The sequence below is a fragment of the Gopherus evgoodei genome, chromosome 14, assembly GCF_007399415.2.
Source record: "Gopherus evgoodei ecotype Sinaloan lineage chromosome 14, rGopEvg1_v1.p, whole genome shotgun sequence".
NCBI lineage: Eukaryota > Metazoa > Chordata > Testudines > Testudinidae > Gopherus > Gopherus evgoodei.
This window is the reverse complement of record NC_044335.1, coordinates 18840270-18860906: the sequence shown is the minus strand read 5'-3', so window position 1 is coordinate 18860906 and position 20637 is coordinate 18840270. Positions and strand designations below refer to the sequence as shown.

Below are 20637 nucleotides of genomic sequence, written 5' to 3'. Positions count from 1 at the left end.
TTATGTGGTTGACAGGCCTGCCCACGGCCATTCTGAGTTTATGGCTTGAAGAGAGGGAGCTGCTGAGACTTCATTTAGACAAGACTGAGATTATGCTAGTACCAGGGGGAAAAAAATCAGATCCTTCAACTGATGGAATTAGCCTGCCTTCACTTGCTTATGTTTGCAATTCTGCTATCCGTGGCTGCTTCTGGACACCCAGAGGTAGCTGTGACTAAGGGATTTTAGGCATCTGTATTTGGCATAAAAGACTGCAACTTTTTTCTGTGATTCAGCATTTATAGCAGTGAACCACATCTGTGTCAGCTCAAGACTGAAAAACGGTATGTGCTTTATGGGGCCACAAGCTGAAACTATTTAGAAACATTCTGGTACAGAATAGGGCTGCACTCGTTCAGTGGCATTTCTTGTTGGGAGTATGTTACATTTGTACTCTGCAGTGGCTTCTAATTTCTTTCTAAATGTAATTTAAGGTGCTTGCTTTAACATATCTTTTAAATGGTTTGGGTGCTGGGTTAGTCATAGAGCATCTTTCTCAATGCAAATATTGAGTTAGTTCCCTAGATTAATTGAAAGAAGGCAGAAGTCTGAAGATTTTTGGTGAAAGTTGTGTACCTTCATTTCAAGGGCGCATAGTAGAAAATGATGTAGCCAGTTTGAATGTTTAACCTCCTTCACTGCAGCAATTTTAGAGTAATGCTTAGTTTGTCAGCACTGTGTTCAATTAATAGAACTACAGTACCATCTTTAAGTGGGAGGCTCCCCTACTTGAAAACAGTAACTGAGAATAGATGCTGCATGCAAAAAGGAGAGAGAAAAATAAACGTTAAGTCAAAGCTCATGCTTTTCATGAACTAACTCCCAACTCACAGCGACTTGGAAGATGAAGGTCTCTTCATTTCTGGCCACCTTCGACGCTGAAACTGCCTAATTATCAAGCAGCAAAAGGAGAAAAAAAGGTTAACCATCACCAAGAAAACCACCAGCACTATGGTCTGAAAGATGAGTAAAGATTTTAACTTGCATCTGAATTACAGGAAATAGAACATGCCCTGTCAATGAATAAATAGGAACACCATAGAAATTCAAATTAAGGGGACTGGAGGAAGAGTTTGCATCAAAGGTATCACTGGCACCAACAGGTGAGTCCCTCCTCTGCTTTCCCAACCTCAGATTCCTCATTGCTTAGTATGAAGGTGAGTCCTGATAAAAATTAAACTTGTTTTAAAACATACCTGAACTGCTCATAGCTTCCATCTTTAAGCCCTTAAATTAAAAAAAAAAAATAGTAGTTATCAGCTGATGCCTGCAAAAGAATAAGGTATTGGCTAAGGTACAATGCAAAAAACTGATGTCTCAGAACCTTCTACCTACTAAGCCAGGGGGTCTCAAACTTTTACACTGGTAACCCCTTTCACACAGCAAGCCTCTGAGTGTGACACTTCCCCCCTCCCCCCTATAAATTAAAAACACAGATTTTTATAGTTAACACTATTTATAAATGGTGAAGGCAAAGTGGGATTCAGCAAGGGTGGCTAACACCTCGTGACCCCCCCCATATAACCACCTTGTAACCCCCTGAAGGGTCACGACCCCCAGTGTGAAAACCCTGTACTAACCTTAATTCACAAGCCACTTTTGGGGTTACATAACCAAGTTCAAATTAGGTGGTCTGTACGCTGATCTATGTTATTATCCAGAATCGAAGCCTTTTCTACTCTACATCAACAGAGTTAGATTTTGCAACATGATTTTGGTAATTCACAGGCAGGTTTATTTAAATAAATGTAGTAGAAACATCTATTAAACACACAAATAGATACAATCAATACAGAAGCCCCTGTGCTATTTTTAATCCTCCACACCAGGGGAGTAGGGTGCAGTTTAGGATAAACACATTTTTAGTTATTTCTGCCACTTTCAAAATATGCACTGCTGGTAAAAGTGTCAATATTAGGTTTCAAAATAGATAGTGCAGTGACTGGACAGTTGAAACCTTTCACAGCTGCTGCTTCAGCAGACTTAGATAATGCTCTGGTTAACACTTGTTTAACACTCATAAGTGTAAAAGCCTAACAATAATGAAACAATTTTCATATTATATAATAAAGAGAATATAATGAAATTTGTTTTCTCTATGAGGTGTAAAAACCCTTTCCTTCTCAACTGATCAGATTTCACTAGCTTACTCATATGATATCCTGAGCATGTTCTAGAGGGAACAAGACTTTTTTTTATTGAAAAATACAAGCAGGAATTAAACACACTTGTCTTTACTGTATATATTTTTGTTACTTTAAATGCAGTAGTGGGGAACTCTGAGTTTTCTCAGTAAATCAGACAGAAGCTGAAAAGATAATTAAGTCATCTAGAATAAGAGAAGTCATCTCAGTAGCAACAGTACAAGACTGCTAATCAAGGGAAGTGGGTGAATTGAAATGGATACAAAAGCTTTTGCTACCAGCACTATGAGGGGGCTAAAACCATTATGCAGATGGCTCCTTTGTTGGTTTCCAGTTCCTAATCAGTTTTGCGCATATCATTAATTGACTCATGCTCATTGTAGCAGGAAAGGGGGCAAAGACTGAATGATATGGGAGACTGCACTTTCCTTTTCCTCTCTAGCAGTGCACTCCTGGGGTGTACCTTTTCTTTTGATAACTAATAGACAAAAGACTCCAGACTATCAGTTTAGTCTTCACCACATTTTAATAACTCCCACTAGGATAAATGGCTATCCAATCTATTGTGTCCTGGTTTCCTGGCTAGCTGTAATAAAAATTTTTGGAGGAACTGAAGTTGTTGAGTTCTTTGAAAGTTCTTCATACTGATTTGGGACGTTTTTTGAGTATTCATCCCAAAACTAGAAATCTGCAGTATTTCATTTTAGACACACTAGGACCATTTCCTAAATGAAATATGCTCCCCAAGAGCCTGGTCCCCATGATCGTGTCATCCCTACAAGCAAGCTGCCAGGCAGTTTGGGAGCCCTGTCTCCCAGGCACTTGGCTCCAGGGTCACCCACCTAGCAGGCTGCCACAGAGCCTGAGAGCATGTCAGTGTTGATTAATCAACATTTTCCAATGGAAAAATATATTGTTGGAAAGAACTACCTGGAAATTATCTGTGATACCATAGCATGTGCTATGGGGGTTAGGAACAACTGTTTTATAGACTCATAGACTCTAGGACTGGAAGGGACCTCGAGAGGTCATCGAGTCCAGTCCCCTGCCCTCATGGCAGGACCAAATACTGTCTAGACCATCCCTAATAGACATTTATCTAACCTACTCTTAAATATCTCCAGAGATGGAGATTCCACAACTTCCCTAGGCAATCTATTCCAGTGTTTAACTACCCTGACAGTTAGGAACTTTTTCCTAATGTCCAACCTAAATCTCCCTTGCTGCAGTTTAAGCCCATTGCTTCTTGTTCTATCATTGGAGGCTAAGGTGAATAAGTTTTCTCCCTTCTCCTGATGACACCCTTTTAGATACCTGAAAACTGCTGTCATGTCCCCTCTGTCTTCTCTTTTCCAAACTAAACAAACCCAATTCCTTCAGCCTTCCTTCATAGGTCATGTTCTCAAGACCTTTAATCATTCTTGTTGCTCTTCTCTGGACCCTCTCCAATTTCTCCACATCTTTCTTGAAATGCGGTGCCCAGAACTGGACACAATACTCCAGTTGAGGCCTAACCAGCGCAGAGTAGAGCGGAAGAATGACTTCTCATGTCTTGTTTACAACACACCTGTTAATGCATCCCAGAATCACGTTTGCTTTTTTTGCAACAGTATCACACTGTTGACTCATATTAAGCTTGTGGTCTACTATGACCCCTAGATCTCTTTCTGCCATACTCCTTCCTAGACAGTCTCGTCCCATTCTGTATGTGTGAAACTGATTGTTCCTTCCTAGGTGGAGCACTTTGCATTTATCTTTATTGAACTTCATCCTGTTTACCTCAGACCATTTCTCCAATTTGTCCAGATCATTTTGAATTTTGACCCTGTCCTCCAAAGCAGTTGCAATCCCTCCCAGTTTGGTATCGTCCGCAAACTTAATAAGCGTACTTTCTATGCCAACATCTAAATCGTTGATGAAGATATTGAACAGAACCGGTCCCAAAACAGACCCCTGCGGAACTCCACTTGTTATACCTTTCCAGCAGGATTGGGAGCCATTAACAACTACTCTCTGAGTACGGTTATCCAGCCAGTTATGCACCCACCTTATAGTAGCCCCATCTAAATTGTACTTTCCTAGTTTATAAGGATATCATGTGAGACTGTATCAAATGCCTTACTAAAGTCTAGGTATATCACATCCACCGCTTCTCCCTTATCCACAAGGCTCGTTATCCTATCAAAGAACGCTATCAGATTAGTTTGACACGATTTGTTCTTTACAAATCCATGCTGGCTATTCCCTATCACCTTACCACCTTCCAAGTGTTTGCAGATGATTTCTTTGATTACCTGCTCCATTATCTTCCCTGGCACAGAAGTTAAACTAACTGGTCTGTAGTTTCCTGGGTTGTTTTTATTTCCCTTTTTATAGATGGGCACTATATTTGCCCCCTTCCAGTCTTCTGGAATCTCCCCCGTCTCCCATGATTTCCCAAAGATAATAGCTAGAGGCTCAGATACCTCTTCTATTAACTCCTTGAGTATTCTAGGATGCATTTCATCAGGCCCTGGTGACTTGCAGGCATCTAACTTTTCTAAGTGAGTTTTTACTTGCTCTTTTTTTATTTTCTCTTCTAAACCTACCCTCTTCCCGTAAGCATTCACTATACTAGACATTCCTTCAGACTTCTCAGTGAAGACTGAAACAAAGAAGTCATTAAGCATCTCTGCCATTTCCAAGTCTCCCGTTACTGTTTCCCCCTCCTCATTGTTTCTTTTAAAGATTGTATAAGCAAAAGGGTAATAAAGTAATATGACTTACACTGAGGATCCTAACTAAACAAGCAGGACTGTACTAGACATACATGGGATTTTATACAACAGTTCAACTCATGAGATCTTCAGCTTCTCTAAGTTTAGTATTGTACTCTTCTACTGTTAGCTCAGTTTTCCCCTCAAATAAGTCAACAAAACAGAGTTAGTGTATTGAGCAAATGTAAAGCTATGTCTATATAATTCACAGAAATGGATAGTTCTTTACAACACCGAGTACAGGAAATTTGGACACAATCCAATGCATGCAACCATGAACCTAAAGAAAGTCCACAATTAACAGGATATTAATTTTTGGGGCTACTAGTCATAATATTAGAGATCCATTTCCAATTGTGTAAAATTAGTATTAGTATACTGGAAACCCTTTTCACTTGAGGATTTGGAGGATGTAAGTAGAAGGGCTCTTACCCAGATCCATGTTCCTAGTTCTTGGGTTGCACTGTTTATATCCTTTGCAGCTTCTTAATTCCATGAGTTGGATGTGCAGTTGATTGAGAATGTCTCTATCTAGTGTGTTCACTGCATTAATCAACTAAGGATAAATAAAAGTTCTTGTTAACAACAGAGGGGTTGTTCGTGTCCTTAAGGAAGTTGAGAGCGCTTCATACAAAGAAAACACATGGTTCGTTTCCAAAAGTAAATAAACCAAGGAAAAGCTGCTCAGGTCAAATGAAATAGTTCTTGTTTTGCACCAGCATTGCCACAGCCGTGCAACCCTAGAGTCTATAAGATGTACTTTGCAACTACGTGGCTTCCTGGCACCCAGCACCACATAATCAATTATAGCCATTCTCTCTACGAAGAGAGGTTTAAAACCAGGGTACACTGTATGGGTGGAAGTCACGGCTTACAGCAGTTGAGTGTATCTATGATAGAGGTTGGCACTAGTGGAGCTTACATCAGTATGATACAAAGGCCTCAGACATAGGACAAAGCTTTTCATCCCTATTTCTGAGCTGTGACCAGATGCGAGAGTGTATGGTCAGTGCAGAGCCAGCTCTAGTCCCTTAAGGCAGGAGGAAGACACCCCCCTGCACTTTTACTTGCCCCAGAAAACAACTGCTTCAGTGCCACTAGCACTTTTAACCAGGAAAGTGCAATATTTTTCTTTGAACAAAGACTGCCTTGCTCTGATGTGAATTATTAGCTCCTAATCAAGTCACTGCCTTATATCACTGTTTTAGTGTATGCCAGGAGATTTCTTTCAAATGTACATTGGTTGATGAAAAGCTAGTTATTTGGCAATTAAAAAGTAATTTCATACTGAAAGGGGAAAAAGTTTACTTGTCTGTTTTTAGTATTTCTATTTCTGCTCTGTATTCAGGTACCTGATATGGGTCAGTATTGAGATCAAAATACTCCAGGAAGCCAGTAGCAAATTCACAAAACAGGAAGTTGTGTGTCTCATTGATTGTCCTCATACACCAGTATGTGTTGTTATTGGCACTGGTACAGGCACAGAAAGGACCCACTGCAAATGAACCATAAAAAGCATTCAGCCAGGGTTAGGCATGCATTTCACTATTCTCAGACTTTAAGGTCACAATAGACCATCATGATCATCTAGTCTGACCTCCTACATATTGCAGGCCACAGACCCTCACCCACAGGGCCAGCTCCAGGTTTTCTGCTGCCCCAAGCAGGGGGAAAAAAAATTAAAAACAAAAAAAACACGGCAGTGCGATCGTGCCGCTCAACTCTTCGGCGGCAATTCAGCAGCAGGTCCTTCACTCCGAGAGGGACTGAGAGACCCGCCACTGAATTGCCGCTGAAGAACTGGACGTGCTGCCCCAATAGCGGCTGGAAGACTGCCCCTTGGTATTGGCCGCTCCAAGCACCTGCTTCTTTAGCTGGTGGCTGGAGCTGGCCCTGCTCACCCACCCCATAATAGACCCCATAACCTCTTAGTTACTGAAATCCTCAAATCATGATTTAAAGACTTACAGTTACAGATAATTCATTATCAGAGGGGTAGCCGTGTTAGTCTGGATCTGTAAAAGCAGCAAAGAATCCTGTGGCACCTTATAGACTAACAGACGTTTTGGAGCATGAGCTTTCATGGGTGAATACCCACTTCCTCAGATGCATGTAATGGAAATTTCCAGGGGCAGGTATATATATGCTAGCAAGCAAGCTAGAGATAACGAGGTCAGTTCAATCAGGGAGGATGAGGCCTTGTTCTAGCAGTTGAGGTGTGAAAACCAAGAGAGGAGAAACTGGTTCTGTAATTCTTTGCTGCTTTTAGAGAATTCATTATTTATTCTAGTTCAAACCAGGTGTGCCACATGCTACAGAGGAAGATGAAAAACCCCAGGGCCTCTGCCAATCTGACTTCAGGGAAAATTAGACCCTGAACATTTCGGTGAGATACACCAGCCAGACACTTGGAAAGAATTCACTGTAGTAACTCAGAGCCCTCCCCATCTAGTGTCCTTTCTCCAGGCATTGGAGATATTTGCTATCAGCTATGGACGGGCCACATGTCATTGTAGGCAACCTCATCATACCATCCCCTCCATAAACTTATCAAGCTTAGTCTTGAAACCAGTTAGGTTTTTTTGCCCCCACTGCTCTCCTTGGGAGGCTGTTCCAGAACTTCACTCCTCCAATGGTTAGAAACTTTCACCGAATTTCAAACCTTAACTTGGCCAGTTTATATCTATTTGTTCTAGTGCAAACATTAACTCTTACTGTAAATAACTTCTCCATCCCTGGTGTTTATCCCTTTGATGTATTTATAGAAAGCAATCATATCTCCCCTCAGCCTTCATTTGGTTAGGCTACACAAGCCAAGCTCTCCTCATTCCTTTGATCATCCTAGTAGCCCTTCTCTGTACCTATTCCAGTTTCTTAAACATGGGAGACAAGAACTGCACACAGTATTCCAGATGAGATCTCACCAGTGCTTTGGATAATGGTAATAACACTTGCCTATCCCTACTGAAAATAACTGATGCATCCTAGTATTTCATTAGGCTTTTTCAAAACTGGATCATATTGCTGGCTCATAGTCCTCGACCAGGTCTTTCTTCTCCTCTGTTCCCCAGCTTATAGCAAAATTCTATGGCAGCCTGGTGAGACACTATTCTAAAATGTGTGGTCAATTAGCATTCCTTCTGCCTCGCTTTAGGAATATTGTTGCCCTATGCAAAAATCAGGCAGAGGGCACAGCTAGCAATCTGAAATGTGCACATGCTGTGCTCTATTCTGTCCTACCATCTCTGCCATACTAGAGTCATTGAGAGGGGCCCTTCTAGTCTCCAAGAAGAGGATCTTAGTATAGGGGCAGCATCAATGAGAGCTAGGTGAATAACTGATTTTTTTTTTCCATTGACTGAACTGAAAAATCTGGAATTTTTTTCTCCTCAGTGAAATGAAAAAACAAAAATACTCCTCATTTTGGCTGAAATGAAATGGGTTGTTTTGGCTTTGTGGTTTTTATCTTCACCCCTCCCCCCCCTTTTTTTTTTTTAATACTATTGTTCTGAAGTTAAATCTAGCTACATTTCAAAACTAAATGTCTCTTTGAAATGAAAAAAATTGTTGACTTTTTTGCAGCAGAAACTGTTTCCTGAGCTCAGCTTGAATTTGCAGCTTCAGTCAATCAGAAACTTCATTTTTTGACAAATGTGCTATTTACAATAAAATAAATAATTGGCCCACCTGTATTCTCAATCCAGCAAATCCTCCCATTGGCCATGGACCACCTCTCCCCCAACTGTGGAAATGAGCAAATCCCCATGTGCCAGGCACCTACAAACTGGTCAGTTTCCTAAGGATTAGTTTATTCATGAAATACTTAAAAAGCACCTAATTCTGTTAGAGGCTCGGTATGCAACTCTGTCTTCCCTGCATGTCTTAGGGCAAAACTTGACCCCATTATCTGAAAATCTTGGTTAAAAAACACCTATTTGATTTAAACAAGTTATTTTTAGCCTCCACTTTTAATTCCCTTTTCAGAAAAAGGAGGTGTGCTTTTCCCCATTCTGTTGGATTGGTAATACCAACTGTAAATGCACCGTCGTATATTATGAGGAAATTCCTGTGACCTTGGTCAATATACCATATGCTATAAAATGTTGTCTATAAGACTGATGCTAACAATGAGGGAGCAGGGCATTGCCTGGTAGACAGAATCCTGTCCCAGGCAGTGACCTGCACCTTCCTGGTTATTGCTCAGTCACTGGGATCCTTACATGTCCACAAGGGGGCAGTCTGCCAGTGCTGGTTGTCATGGGTGAAGCACGTCAGGCCAGGCATGCTGCATGTATCATTGTTTTTTATTCTCTTCAGCAGTTTGCGCAGCTTCTTCTTTCGCCTCTGTTCTCTAAGCAGCCACAATTTGTCCTTTTCCTGCAGGACTTTCCTACAGCCAAGATACACAAAAAGTTAGGACAATACGCCCAACTCTTAAAACAAAAAAAGGGGGTGAGGTGGACTTGAAAGTGGCTTACAAAATTGATGGGCTTTGCTTCGTAAACTGGAAGGAAAATTAATCATATTGTTAAAGAAACAGCCTTCCTTCCAAAAGGCCCTGCTGAGACAATACTTGGGAATTACAGCCCTGTTCTTGTTCAAAAAAGTTGAGACATGATCTACTCAGTCCTTATCACAGCTCAGCGAAGTAGGTGGGTTCTTTTACCCCATTTTCTTGAAGATGAAACAGCCAGTGTGGTTAATTGCCTGGCCTAAAGTCTGAGTCCTTTTCAGAGCAGGAATTAGATCTCAGAATTTGATAGCTCCTAGTCCCATGCTTGAATCACTAGAACCCCACTCTTTTATTCACTGCCCTTTCTTTACATGTAAAATGTCTTTTAAATACAGGAGATACGCAGTATTATTGCGTTTGGCTAGTTCTTAGCTAGTGTGTATTCATCAAAGTTTAACCAGTGAGCATCTTGCATTTCTCTTCCAAAGAAGGAGGCCTGCACTTACTTGAAAGGATGGAGACTAGACCCTTTTTGCCTGAGTTTGCCCTTGTGTTTGGAATGGTAACTGGAAAAAAACCACAAATTCACAATCAAGAATACCGAAAGACAATTGCTTCTGTTTATACAGAATTTGCACACTGCATTCAAATAGAAAATGTCACCTCTTCTGCTGAGTTATTCACTAGCAATGTGTGGTTAACGATCTGTAATCTAGCTGGACTGGAATCTACCCAGCTAAGCATTTTTCTGCATTTTCTGCTGACTCCACAATATCATGGGAGGACAGGGACATCTTGTGGTGTGTTGCAACATGTATCTGCAAGTGATTTCAGATACTGCAGTTTCAACGTTACCTGTTCTGTGCACGAGAGCCAAAATTATACATCTGTCAGCTAAAACAATTAGATTTCCAGTTTTAGTATTTTCTTCATGTACGTTTTTATGAACTTATTTCGATAATAGGAGAGTTGCCAGATGCCTATAATCTTTCCTCCCTTGTAGTTAAAAGAAATGAATATAAATTGACTTGTAGGTGCTTGCTGTATTGTATTGTTATGGGCTAGCAGTGCCTGGGAAACAGATAAAAGGTAGCGTTGCAACTAACATTCTGGCTTGTACCAGTGTCTTATTTATTCTGGATATCTGTGTACTCAGCAGGATTCTGGCAAATGTGTGTTGGGTTTTAAACAAGTTAGTTTACTGTTTAGATCTCTTTTTGGAACTCCCTTTCCTGTGTTATAAAAATTAGGGCTATTTAAGTTTTTGCAAGGTGGTCTTTGTGACTCTTTATACACAAATTACAAAATTAAACAATTTTTTTAAATGAATAAAAGCTCAGTTAATTGCAACTCTATTGGCTATTGTCATGCCCTTCATTAGCAGCCTTACAAAGCAAAAGCCAATTTAAAAAGTTTTGCAATTTAATCTAAATAGTGTAGCAGATTGAATTCTGTCAGACTTGTGCAGGTTCTAATAGACTCTTCAACAGAGAAATACAAAGAAAGTAACATAACTCAAATAAAATGTTAGAATATATCTGAGTGCCACAGAGCTTTAAAAAGGCTAATTATCAACAAAAGGTAACTATTACTATCAAATAACTAGTCTGATTCTGCAAGCTTACATCTCACACACAAAGTATGTACCTAATTCATTAATCAATATATGTTCTTACTGCAGAATTGTAGTTTTACATACTGAAGTCAGCACACATATGCACTTGTGTAAATGCTTGCAGAGCAGAGGTGTGTAAATATTCTCCACGTAAACATGTTCATCCTTCAATGTTTTAAGTTACTGTAAATGTTAAAATAAAATCTGTCCTTGACCATAGTTTCTAAAATGTTACTCTTTGAAACCAGTGATTTTATAGGGCTATGTAAGCTTTCACGGACTCATACTGTGTTTTGGAAAATATTACACATCTAAGAGGGAGTGTCCGTACTGCATAGAATTACATCACTATATATCAGATTACACACACATCTCATTCTTCATTCAGAATTAAATAGGTTATGCCACACTTGTACATACTATTTGGCGACACCAGGGAATATTAAAAAACCACTACATTTGTTGTATAGTTTCAGCTACAGGCCACTGCACTTCAGAGTTACCACCTAACAAACACTATGCAGACTGTGCACTTCACAGTTGTTAGCTAGCATGTAATGTGCACCCAGAGAGCTGAAGGTGTACTCTGAATAGCTCAGCTTGTAGAAGCAACTGAGATAGGGGATGTGTCATGTCATATACCTCCCCATCTCTTCTCACAGAGATACCTGTTCATCATAATACCAGAACTTTTTTCCCCAAAGGCTTCGATAGGGCACATCTCACAGTATTTTTTCTTTTAATAACCATTGAAATACCCTTTTAATTAATGGCAGGTGGTACTGCTGTCTGGTTTCTCTAAATATACTGACCTGCTGCATCTGCTCTGTAGAGCACACACAATAACTCACTGCAGATCTATGGCTGATATTCCCATGGTGACACCTGGCTAGCTGGCAGACTTAATAGTAGCCATAATGTCAGCTGTTCCTGGCACTCTTAAGTTGCTTTGCTGAGCAGCTTTCTTGAAAGCAAATTTTATTCAAGTACTTTAACAACTGATTTTACAAGACTCTCTGCTATGCTTGTTTGCCTGAAGCCCTCAGGAAGCTCTTAAATGCTCTCCCAATGCAAAGTGTGTGCTGCTTTCCAATCCTTTTGGAAATTCTTGGGCACATTAGAAGCTAATCAGAGTCCCTGATGCACAATCACTGTTTTGATATTAAATTATTGCACTTAGAATTCGGTTAATAAGAAAAGTTTGGGTGCGTTTAAACCAGTGCTGGCTGTACAGCTACAGGTGCTCCCTACCAGCTGGAAAATGCCTATTTCTTCCAGCCAGCAGTTGCTAGACATTTTACTGCTGGTGTCTGAGGAAATGGATTACAATGCCCATGATTAATCTGAAGGGGGAGCAATTTGCTCTCATCTGACCTTTGCACTACTCCATTTGTGCAATATACTTATTGAAAGCAGAGAAAGTGACACTGCTCCACTTTGGAAAAGCAAGTCTAAAGTCAGAACAATGTGCTTAATGAATCATCTCTGTTCTCAGATGTCCCCACCGCCACCACTGCATCTGAGCACAGAGTTATATTTGATCAGCTGGATCTGAACCCATGATTAAGGCTAACATTTAATCATGGGTATTTATGGTACAAGTCATGGGCCTGTGACTTTTTTTTTTGTTTCTTGCCCGTGACCGGTCCATGACTTGTACCATAAATACCCCTGACTGAATCGGGCGTGCGGGGCCCGGGGAGGACTGTGAGGGGGCATAGTATGGGGGGGGGAAGCTCCTGGCACCAGCTGTCAGGGGGAGCCCCGAGGGCCCACTGCTGCTCCCCCTGCCGCCTTGGGGCCTGCTGCCGCTCGGGGAGGGAAGCCCTGGGAGGCCAGTGCTGCTCCAGCCGCCATGCGGGTTGGCGGGGGAAGGAGAGCTCGGGACCAGACACTGCTGCTGCCGCCGCCGCCGCCCCAGATTGCTACCGGGAGCTGCTGAGCTGTGGCTGCTCCCGCCACCCCTGAGACAGCTGCTCAGATGGTCCCCGGGGCCAGCTGCTAGAGCAGTGGCTGGTGTTGCTGGCCCCAGGGCCGTCCAAGTGGCTGGCTGCAGAGCTGCTCCAGCAGCAGCCAGTGTGGCTGTCCGCAGGGTCACCCAAGCAGTTGACCCCAGGGCAGCTGCTTGGGCAGCCCCGGGGTTAGCTACACAAGCCGCTGCAGAAGTCACGGAATCCGTAACTTCCACAACAACCACAGAGCCTTACGCGTGACCTTAGGTCACCAACACTAGACCACAGGGGCAGCTTAAAACCTAGTTAGAAGCTTGACCTTGTCCATCATTTTAAATGGGCATTTCTGTTTCTCATGGATTAATTCAGGACTAATTAATGCCAAGTTCTTCTACTTCTCTTACAGTGCGGAACTGAGTAACTACAAGCAGGACATTCCCAGTCAAACACTACAACTGTTGGAGTAGAGGGACAGGAGAAGGCCAGAGAAAAGACTTGTCACTTTGTAAAAAATGTCCCCAGCTTTAAAATGTGCTTCTCTCAGCATCACTTTGATTATTTCAGATTCATAATTATTCATGTGTAACAAGAAGGTGGGAGGAAAGCCTCAGCTAAACTGCGCACGGGATTAAGAGCTCCTCTGCTGCAGCCCCACTCTCTCAGGACTTTAGCAGGTGGAACATACTCATGGTACTGCTTTTCTGTTAAAAGAACACAATCTGTTAGCATCATCAGCATTAATTCTGGTAAAACAGGTTTTTATCCTGCCTGCCAAGACTCATATCAGCCACAGTTGCATATTACAACTTGCTACTTTAATGTATGTGTGGAGATACCTTATCTTGTTACAGTCACACTCCTCTGGTCGCTTCTTCTTTAGATGACCTCTGACCTCCCTTAAGTTTTTTATTTTATTTTGCAGTGTTTCAATCTAACAACAAAAATCACAGAATGAATTGGTTGGGTTCCTACCTTCTCCCATCCATTCTATGTCCATTAAATAATTTTCTTTCCCCACTCTTATCTTGCTCCTACCCCAATCATACATGCTCCTCTGATGCACATACTTTTCTAGGCTTCTGCCCCAGGATCAAAATTACCAAAATTACTCCCCCCTAAAGCCCATGAGCAAACTTTCCTCTGGCTGCCTAGGATGGAAACCTGAGCTTGGAGCTATAGGGAAGTCAGTCCTTCTGTTCCCAAAATACCAACAATGGCCTATTTAGGGCAGGTCTTAACCACCATACTGAGCTCTGGCAGGGGAAAGTTATGACTATGTTCTGATTTGCATACTTGCAAAAGGATGGATGTTACCTAGCGAAAGGAACAAGTCAAACTGAAGCCTTTAGGAGAGGTATGGCCCATTGTGAATTTGAAAGAGGAACAGATTTCTCTCCTTTCAGGATTGCAAGAGGAAATGACAGGTCTCCACCATTTTACATGACAATCATTTGAAACCTCTGGCTGCATGGGGCATGGGGCAGCAGCTAGTTTGATTGCGTTAGCATATGCATTTGTGGGAGAGGAGCAAAGTGCCAGACCATCATCTGCTCCTTCCCCTGTAACTGAAGGCAGTAACGTTGCTAGTGTGTTGGTACTGTTCACTCTAGCTGGCAGTGCACATTCATGCTCAAGAGATGGGTCTAGGGCTCCCTCCTTGGCTCTTTACATGGAGAGACAATGCAAACATATTATCCAGGACTGAGAAAAAGGTTACTATCCCACCACCACTAAATAGCAGTTGCAGCATGACAGGCTAGTGTACAGGTGGTGGACCCAGAACTCAAGAGGATCACACAAAGGATCCTGCCCTGTGACCCTATTCAAGAAACAGAGGAGACAGGAGAGAGATGAGATGAGGCAATTTTCTTCCGCATTCCATGCTTGTTAAAAAAACAAAGAGCTGGAACAAGAGGATGATACTGAAGAAGCTTGACTTAAGATTGCCCCTTAGTGTACTACCAAAGCTAATATGGTCTTCAGTATCTCCCATGGCCTGTGCAAGCTTTACAGTGTAAAAACGTTCCCAGATATGATTTGCTGAGTAGTTACAAGATCTCCTTCCCTTGTTCTCTGTGATGTTTTTGGTTTCAGCTTTTTCTCCCCAACATCTCCCTGTGCCCCAGTGACTGGTAAATATTCACTGGCCTGAATGCGGAGGCCCGCAGGGAGACCTCATATGACAACTTCTCTTCCAAATCCCTCATCTCCACAAACCAAGGAAAAACTAATCCAATTCTCAAATGCAAAAGTTAAAAATAATAAAATAAAGTAGCATATTATATACATACAGCTGTTAAGATCACTAACCTCATGGTCAATATGAAGTTTATGGTCCTTCCAAGCCTGCAGTGACTTGTACAGATCTGTGTCACACTGAACAGTATCATTCTCCAGAATATAGCATCTGTCCACAGGAGAATAAAAGTTTATTACATTGCATGTAGGAGCCTGCAACAGGAACATCTGTTTTTGATAACTCTGAGGCCATGTCTACACTTACCAGGATTGAGGCTGCTGAAACTGATTCATTGGGAGTCGATTTAGCAGGCATAATGAAGGCCCGCTAAATCGACTGCAGAGTGCTCTCCTGTGGACTCCGGTACTCCATTGGAATGAGAGGAGTAAGTTAAGTCAATGGGCAAGCATCTCCCATTAACACAGCATGGTGTAGACACTGCAGTTAGTCAGCCTAAGCTACATTGACTCCTGCTGCACTATTCATGTAGTGGGAGTAGCGTAACTTAGGGCTGGTCTACACTACAGGGGAAAATTGATCTTAGATATGCAACTTCAGCTATGTGAATAACGTAGCTGAAGTCGAAGTATCTAAGACCGAATTACTCACCGTCCTCATGGCGCGGGATCGATGTCTGTGGCTTCCCCTGTCGATTCCGCAACTCCGATACGGCGGGTAGTGAAGACGTACCCTTAGTTTGAATTACTGCGGTAGTTTAGACAAGGCCTGAGTTCCAAAGCTCCAAAAAGCAAATGATGCCAATTCAGCAATATAAAATAATGTATTAAGGGGCGGGGGAGAATTTGCTACAAATTTACCACGATAACACACAGACAATGTGAAAACTAACTGGAGGTAATAAACAATCACTTTGAATATCTTTGTAAACTATCATATACTGGCTATTTCCTATTGCTGCTCTCAGACTGGGCTACATAGACTTCTAAGTCACTTATCAAGCATATAGCTAACAGATGTTTAACTAATTCTAAAGCTTCTCAGAAGCAGTAATCCCATAACACTTAACTAAGACCTGGTCTACAGGAGGGGAATCGATCTAAGTTACACAACTTCAGCTATGTGAATCATGTAGCTGAAGTTGATGCACTTACACCTACTCACAGCGGTGTCTTCACTGCGGTGAGTCGACTGCTGCCGCTCCCCCATCAACTCCACCTGAGCCTCTCGTGGTGGTGGAGTACAGGAGTCAACGGGAGAGCACTCGGGGGTCAACTGATCGTGTCTAGTCTAGATGTGATCAGTTGACCCGCACTGGATTGATTGCTGCCCACCGATACAGTGGGTAGTGTAGACATACCCTAAGTGATCTATGAGAGACACACACAAGAGACATTTCCCAGAAATAATGTTAGGCTTCTAAGGGAAGGAACTTTTACAGCTTTTACAATGGGGTAAAATTCAAAAACACCTAAGTGACTTATGAGTCCAAGTCTCATTTTCAGGAATGACTTGGGCTTCTAAGTTCCATTGATTTTTAATGAGATTTAGAATCCCAAGTCACTGTTAAAAATGGAACTAGGTATTTTTGAAAATTTTACACGAGGAGCTTAGCAAATACCACAGATAGGTATTTTCAAAGTGTCATTTGACTAAAAGCTCTCTGCCACGGCTTTCACCGATGGGACTCCTCAGGCAGGAACGTCTGCAGCAGTGTTTGCACAACCAGCTATTTGTGTGGACTTGGGAGCCACCTAATCAGGTAGCAGGATCAATACCATTTGATGCAGGAGGCCACTCACACAGCACAAACAGCACATTCTGACTCATGATCCTCAACTCCACTACCGTCAATGAAGCTGCCTTACACCAGTAGAGGAGCTAGCCTTCAAAGCAGGAACTGAAGCGTGTTTACATGAGCTAATCAGTGAACAATTCAAAATAACAGCCATATTGATAATGGAGGTCTGTCTGCAGATAATTCACAAGAAGAGAGTGACTAAGCTAATCAAACACAAATTTAGTTGCAAATAGCTCTAGAGTTTACACACACAGGAGTAGATTTTTTGCTTCCCTGTGGTATTATGGTGTGTTCACAGCCCACAGAATTCCCTCTCCTCACCCTCCAAGGCTCGACTTCACAATGCTTCTCTCCCCTCAGTCCAGCATTCGCGTTCCCGGAATTGGCAAGAGGGAAGTGTGAGAGGCAGCTGCTTCCCCTAGAACTCTGAGTGCATTCTTGGAATAAGCAGTTACAGCCAACCCCTTGCACAGACCAGGTGAATCACTGAATTCCACTGGACATAGGGTGACCCAGACAGCAAATGTGAAAAATCGGGACAGGGGTGGGGAGTAATAGGCGCCTATATAAGAAAAAAAAATCGGGACTGTCCCTATAAAATCGAGACATCTGGTCACCCTAACTGGACAGCTTATCCTGGTCTCAAATAAGGATGATCATTCCTGGTGCAAACAGCAGTTGTGCTTGTTTACACTAGGGGTCGGAATAGGCCCATCACTGATAGGTGAAATGGCGGCAAGTCTCCAGTGCAGACAAAGCTTAGAGCATGGGCAGCCCTCAGCAGCCACACACTATTCCCTGTGTGATGGCAAATCATCCACTGTGAAAAGCTAATGCTAGTGCGGGTGAGGATGGCGATTTCAGAGAAGGGAGAAAGAGGGACTTAAATGTACAGTCAGGATGGGATTTTCAAAAGGTCTAACTCAGTGCCCATTGAAATCAATGTGAGTTATACCACTGACTTTAATGGGAGCAGAGCTAGGCCAATGCGGAGTGTTTTGGAAAATTCCCACCTCTGAGCCCTCACTCTGCAACGACCCTGGCTGAACCCAGGCAGATTCCCCACCGCCCCCTCCAAACAAATGGTTTCTGGAGCAACTGCACTCTAACAAGCTGGAAAGTCAGAGGCCAGGTGTCAGCATCCAAATTACTAGCTCACCAAAAGAAATGCACCTATTCTTTCTCAACCTGCCCCATGGGTGACGAGGGCAAATGTCACACACTATATGTACTCACCTGTGAGTCACTTTGATTAAATTAGGGGCTGTATACTCTGCAATGCCGCCCGTGCCACTGTATTCTCCGATGTCCTTATCCTCCTCTCCTGCAGCATCCCCCTCTGCCTTGTGTCTTTTGGTGATATTCCTTGGTAAGACAGGTTGGTAGCCATCCTCTAAACCCAAATTATAAACCTCTCCATCTAGCTCAATGGACACAGAGCGAACAGAGCGATTCCGGACATAGCTTGGCTTGTACTCTGGAAGACAGGAAGAGAGAATGTGTGCTATAATTTGATCTTGCTTGAGCCAGGGTCCTTCCTCAGACACCAGCCAGACTGTGACGACATTTGGAATTAACTGGCCCACCTTCCAGGTTTGGTGTTTGCTGCAGCTGTCCTCAGAGCTGTTATCTCACTAGCACTTTCATGGGCAGATGGGTAACTGGGAGCATGAGAGCGTGAGGGCAGATACAGTGCAGATGGGCACAGAGAAGGTAGGGGGAGGAAGATATGCAATATTGTTTAGAGAGAACATAGTTCATTTTTAAAAATTGTTTTTACTAGGAGAGTCACCAGATGGCAGCAAAAGCTCAAAAAATAACCCTGATCGGTAGAAATGGAAGAGCTGCACTGTACTAGGTCATTCCTGTGCAGGCCACTATAGCGTTTTCCCTTCAGCATGTGCTCCTGAGCTTTGTCCATTTACGATAAAGCTCCCAGGCAACTGAACTGCCATTACATCCCACAGAGACACTTTTGACAAAGCTCAGAAAGTTTTTCCAGCACTCAGACTGACCCTTTTGCTCAATTTCACCTTTTTCCTCCCAGACAAGCTATTTTAGTTTTTAACCTCTCCCCTCAAATCAATCCCGCCTGGCCCTTCCTCATTTCCATTTCTTGTCCCTAAATTCCCTTGTTTGTCAATATCTTTCTGACGCTGAGTTGCCCAGAGCTGACTGCCTCTTCTACAGTCTCTCCAGTGCCACACAGTCCCATACAACGCAGTGCCTTTCCATACGCAGCCCAAACACACTGTTACCATTCCGCACCATGAGCTGTCCACAATCACTCATCAATTTGTTTGGTACTACTGCTTTCCAAGATTCTTCTTCCCTGCTCAAAACCCAAGAGATTCTAGAGATGGTTCCAAGTTTACATCCAGATCTTGCCCTCGCAGAAAAAGGGATGACAGCAGCACAATCTAACCGTAAGCCACCACAGAAAGGCCCCTCTGCTTGCTGGTGCCAGATCCTTTCCTTAGCATCAAAGGACTCAGGGTTGTCTCAGGCCTCACCGGAATCAAGTCTCTTCCGGATTCCTCCTCTCTGTCCAAAGCTGAAAGCTAGCAGAGAGTGTGCCCCACAAGAAGGAGACTTTTGTTTTGCAGTCTGATGAAGAGAGATCTGGTGCTGCTGGCATGAAAAGAAACTAGCCCCACCATGCTCAAGACAGACCTTTCAATAGAGGAAACACCCATAGAGAAGAGGATAAAAAAATGGGAAACATTAACTAGAGTGTTGTCTCACCAAAAAGATAGACCGTTCAAATGAGTTATGTCCTATAATTGACACAGAACTATTTAGGGGCCCATCTCGCATTTCCTGGTGAAGTTGGTCAGGAGGCTCAGGACCCATTCATGAATCTTGGTGGGCATGCAACAGCAAGAGAAACATCTCTTTCCTCCTAGCGCTAAGCTTTGGTTCCTGGCACTTGGTTCTAGTTGATGTGCTACAGAAAGCAGAATACCAGCTGGATGATCTAGCGCTGCACTTTTTTCCATCTGAGGCTCAAAATGTATTGCTGATATTGAGCCAGGTGAATCATAGCGGAAGAAAAAAACATTTTAGGCTCCAATTCAGGAAATATTTGAATAAGAGGAGGAAACTCCCATCTTTTCAATACCAGAAGGATGTTCCAAAAAGCTACACCCTGACAATTAGATTCAAAATGCAAACTCTTCTTTCTTTAGTTGCTCTCTTATTTCATCTTGTTATTCTCTGCCAGTCAAGAGTTTCTCTTCCCTGTGAACTTCATGTACCCAACCTGGTGCACTGGACTTTAGCATGCAGCTGCAAGGAACCACAGCCTACACATGTCCCTGAAGAATCCTCTTACACTCACAATGCAGGAGAGAACTTCTCCATTGCAGCCATTCACAGTCTCACCAGATGAAGAATGACTCAATCTGGTATGAGAGAACTCACAAATCAAGTCATGTTTTTGTCACTGCTAGCATGATTCACTACCCACAGTGCTGGATCAGAGTATTTAATACTGTGATTTTTCCCAAATGCCATCTATTCCAAGAGGAATGGTTAAAATATTTTAAGTGATGAATTGTCAGCTGGGCCTCCCTGTTTGCAAAGTGAATTGTGGACACAAATTCTAATAGTTATATGTCTAACCACCTGATTTGCTTCCCAAACTACCAAGTTTTGCTCTCCAATTCATTTGCCTGTAC

General features: G+C 42.6%; 1 protein-coding gene across 6 annotated transcripts in view; it reads right to left on the bottom strand.

Annotated features, from left to right (window-relative positions):
* Nucleotides 1-20637, bottom strand: part of SULF2 (sulfatase 2) — a 255156-nt gene that overhangs the window by 1546 nt on the left and 232973 nt on the right. For 5 of the 6 annotated variants that reach the window (XM_030532956.1, XM_030532957.1, XM_030532958.1 and 2 more), the window contains 9 exons: nt 18194-18434; nt 15270-15366; nt 13796-13890; nt 9899-9958; nt 9160-9329; nt 6292-6434; nt 5372-5495; nt 1236-1266; nt 871-927 (listed from right to left, as the gene is read on the bottom strand). In XM_030532956.1, coding sequence (XP_030388816.1) covers nt 871-927; nt 1236-1266; nt 5372-5495; nt 6292-6434; nt 9160-9329; nt 9899-9958; nt 13796-13890; nt 15270-15366; nt 18194-18434 — 1018 coding nt within the window. The remainder of the gene's footprint in view (nt 1-870; nt 928-1235; nt 1267-5371; nt 5496-6291; nt 6435-9159; nt 9330-9898; nt 9959-13795; nt 13891-15269; nt 15367-18193; nt 18435-20637) is intronic. The other variant, XM_030532960.1, reaches the window with a different exon arrangement.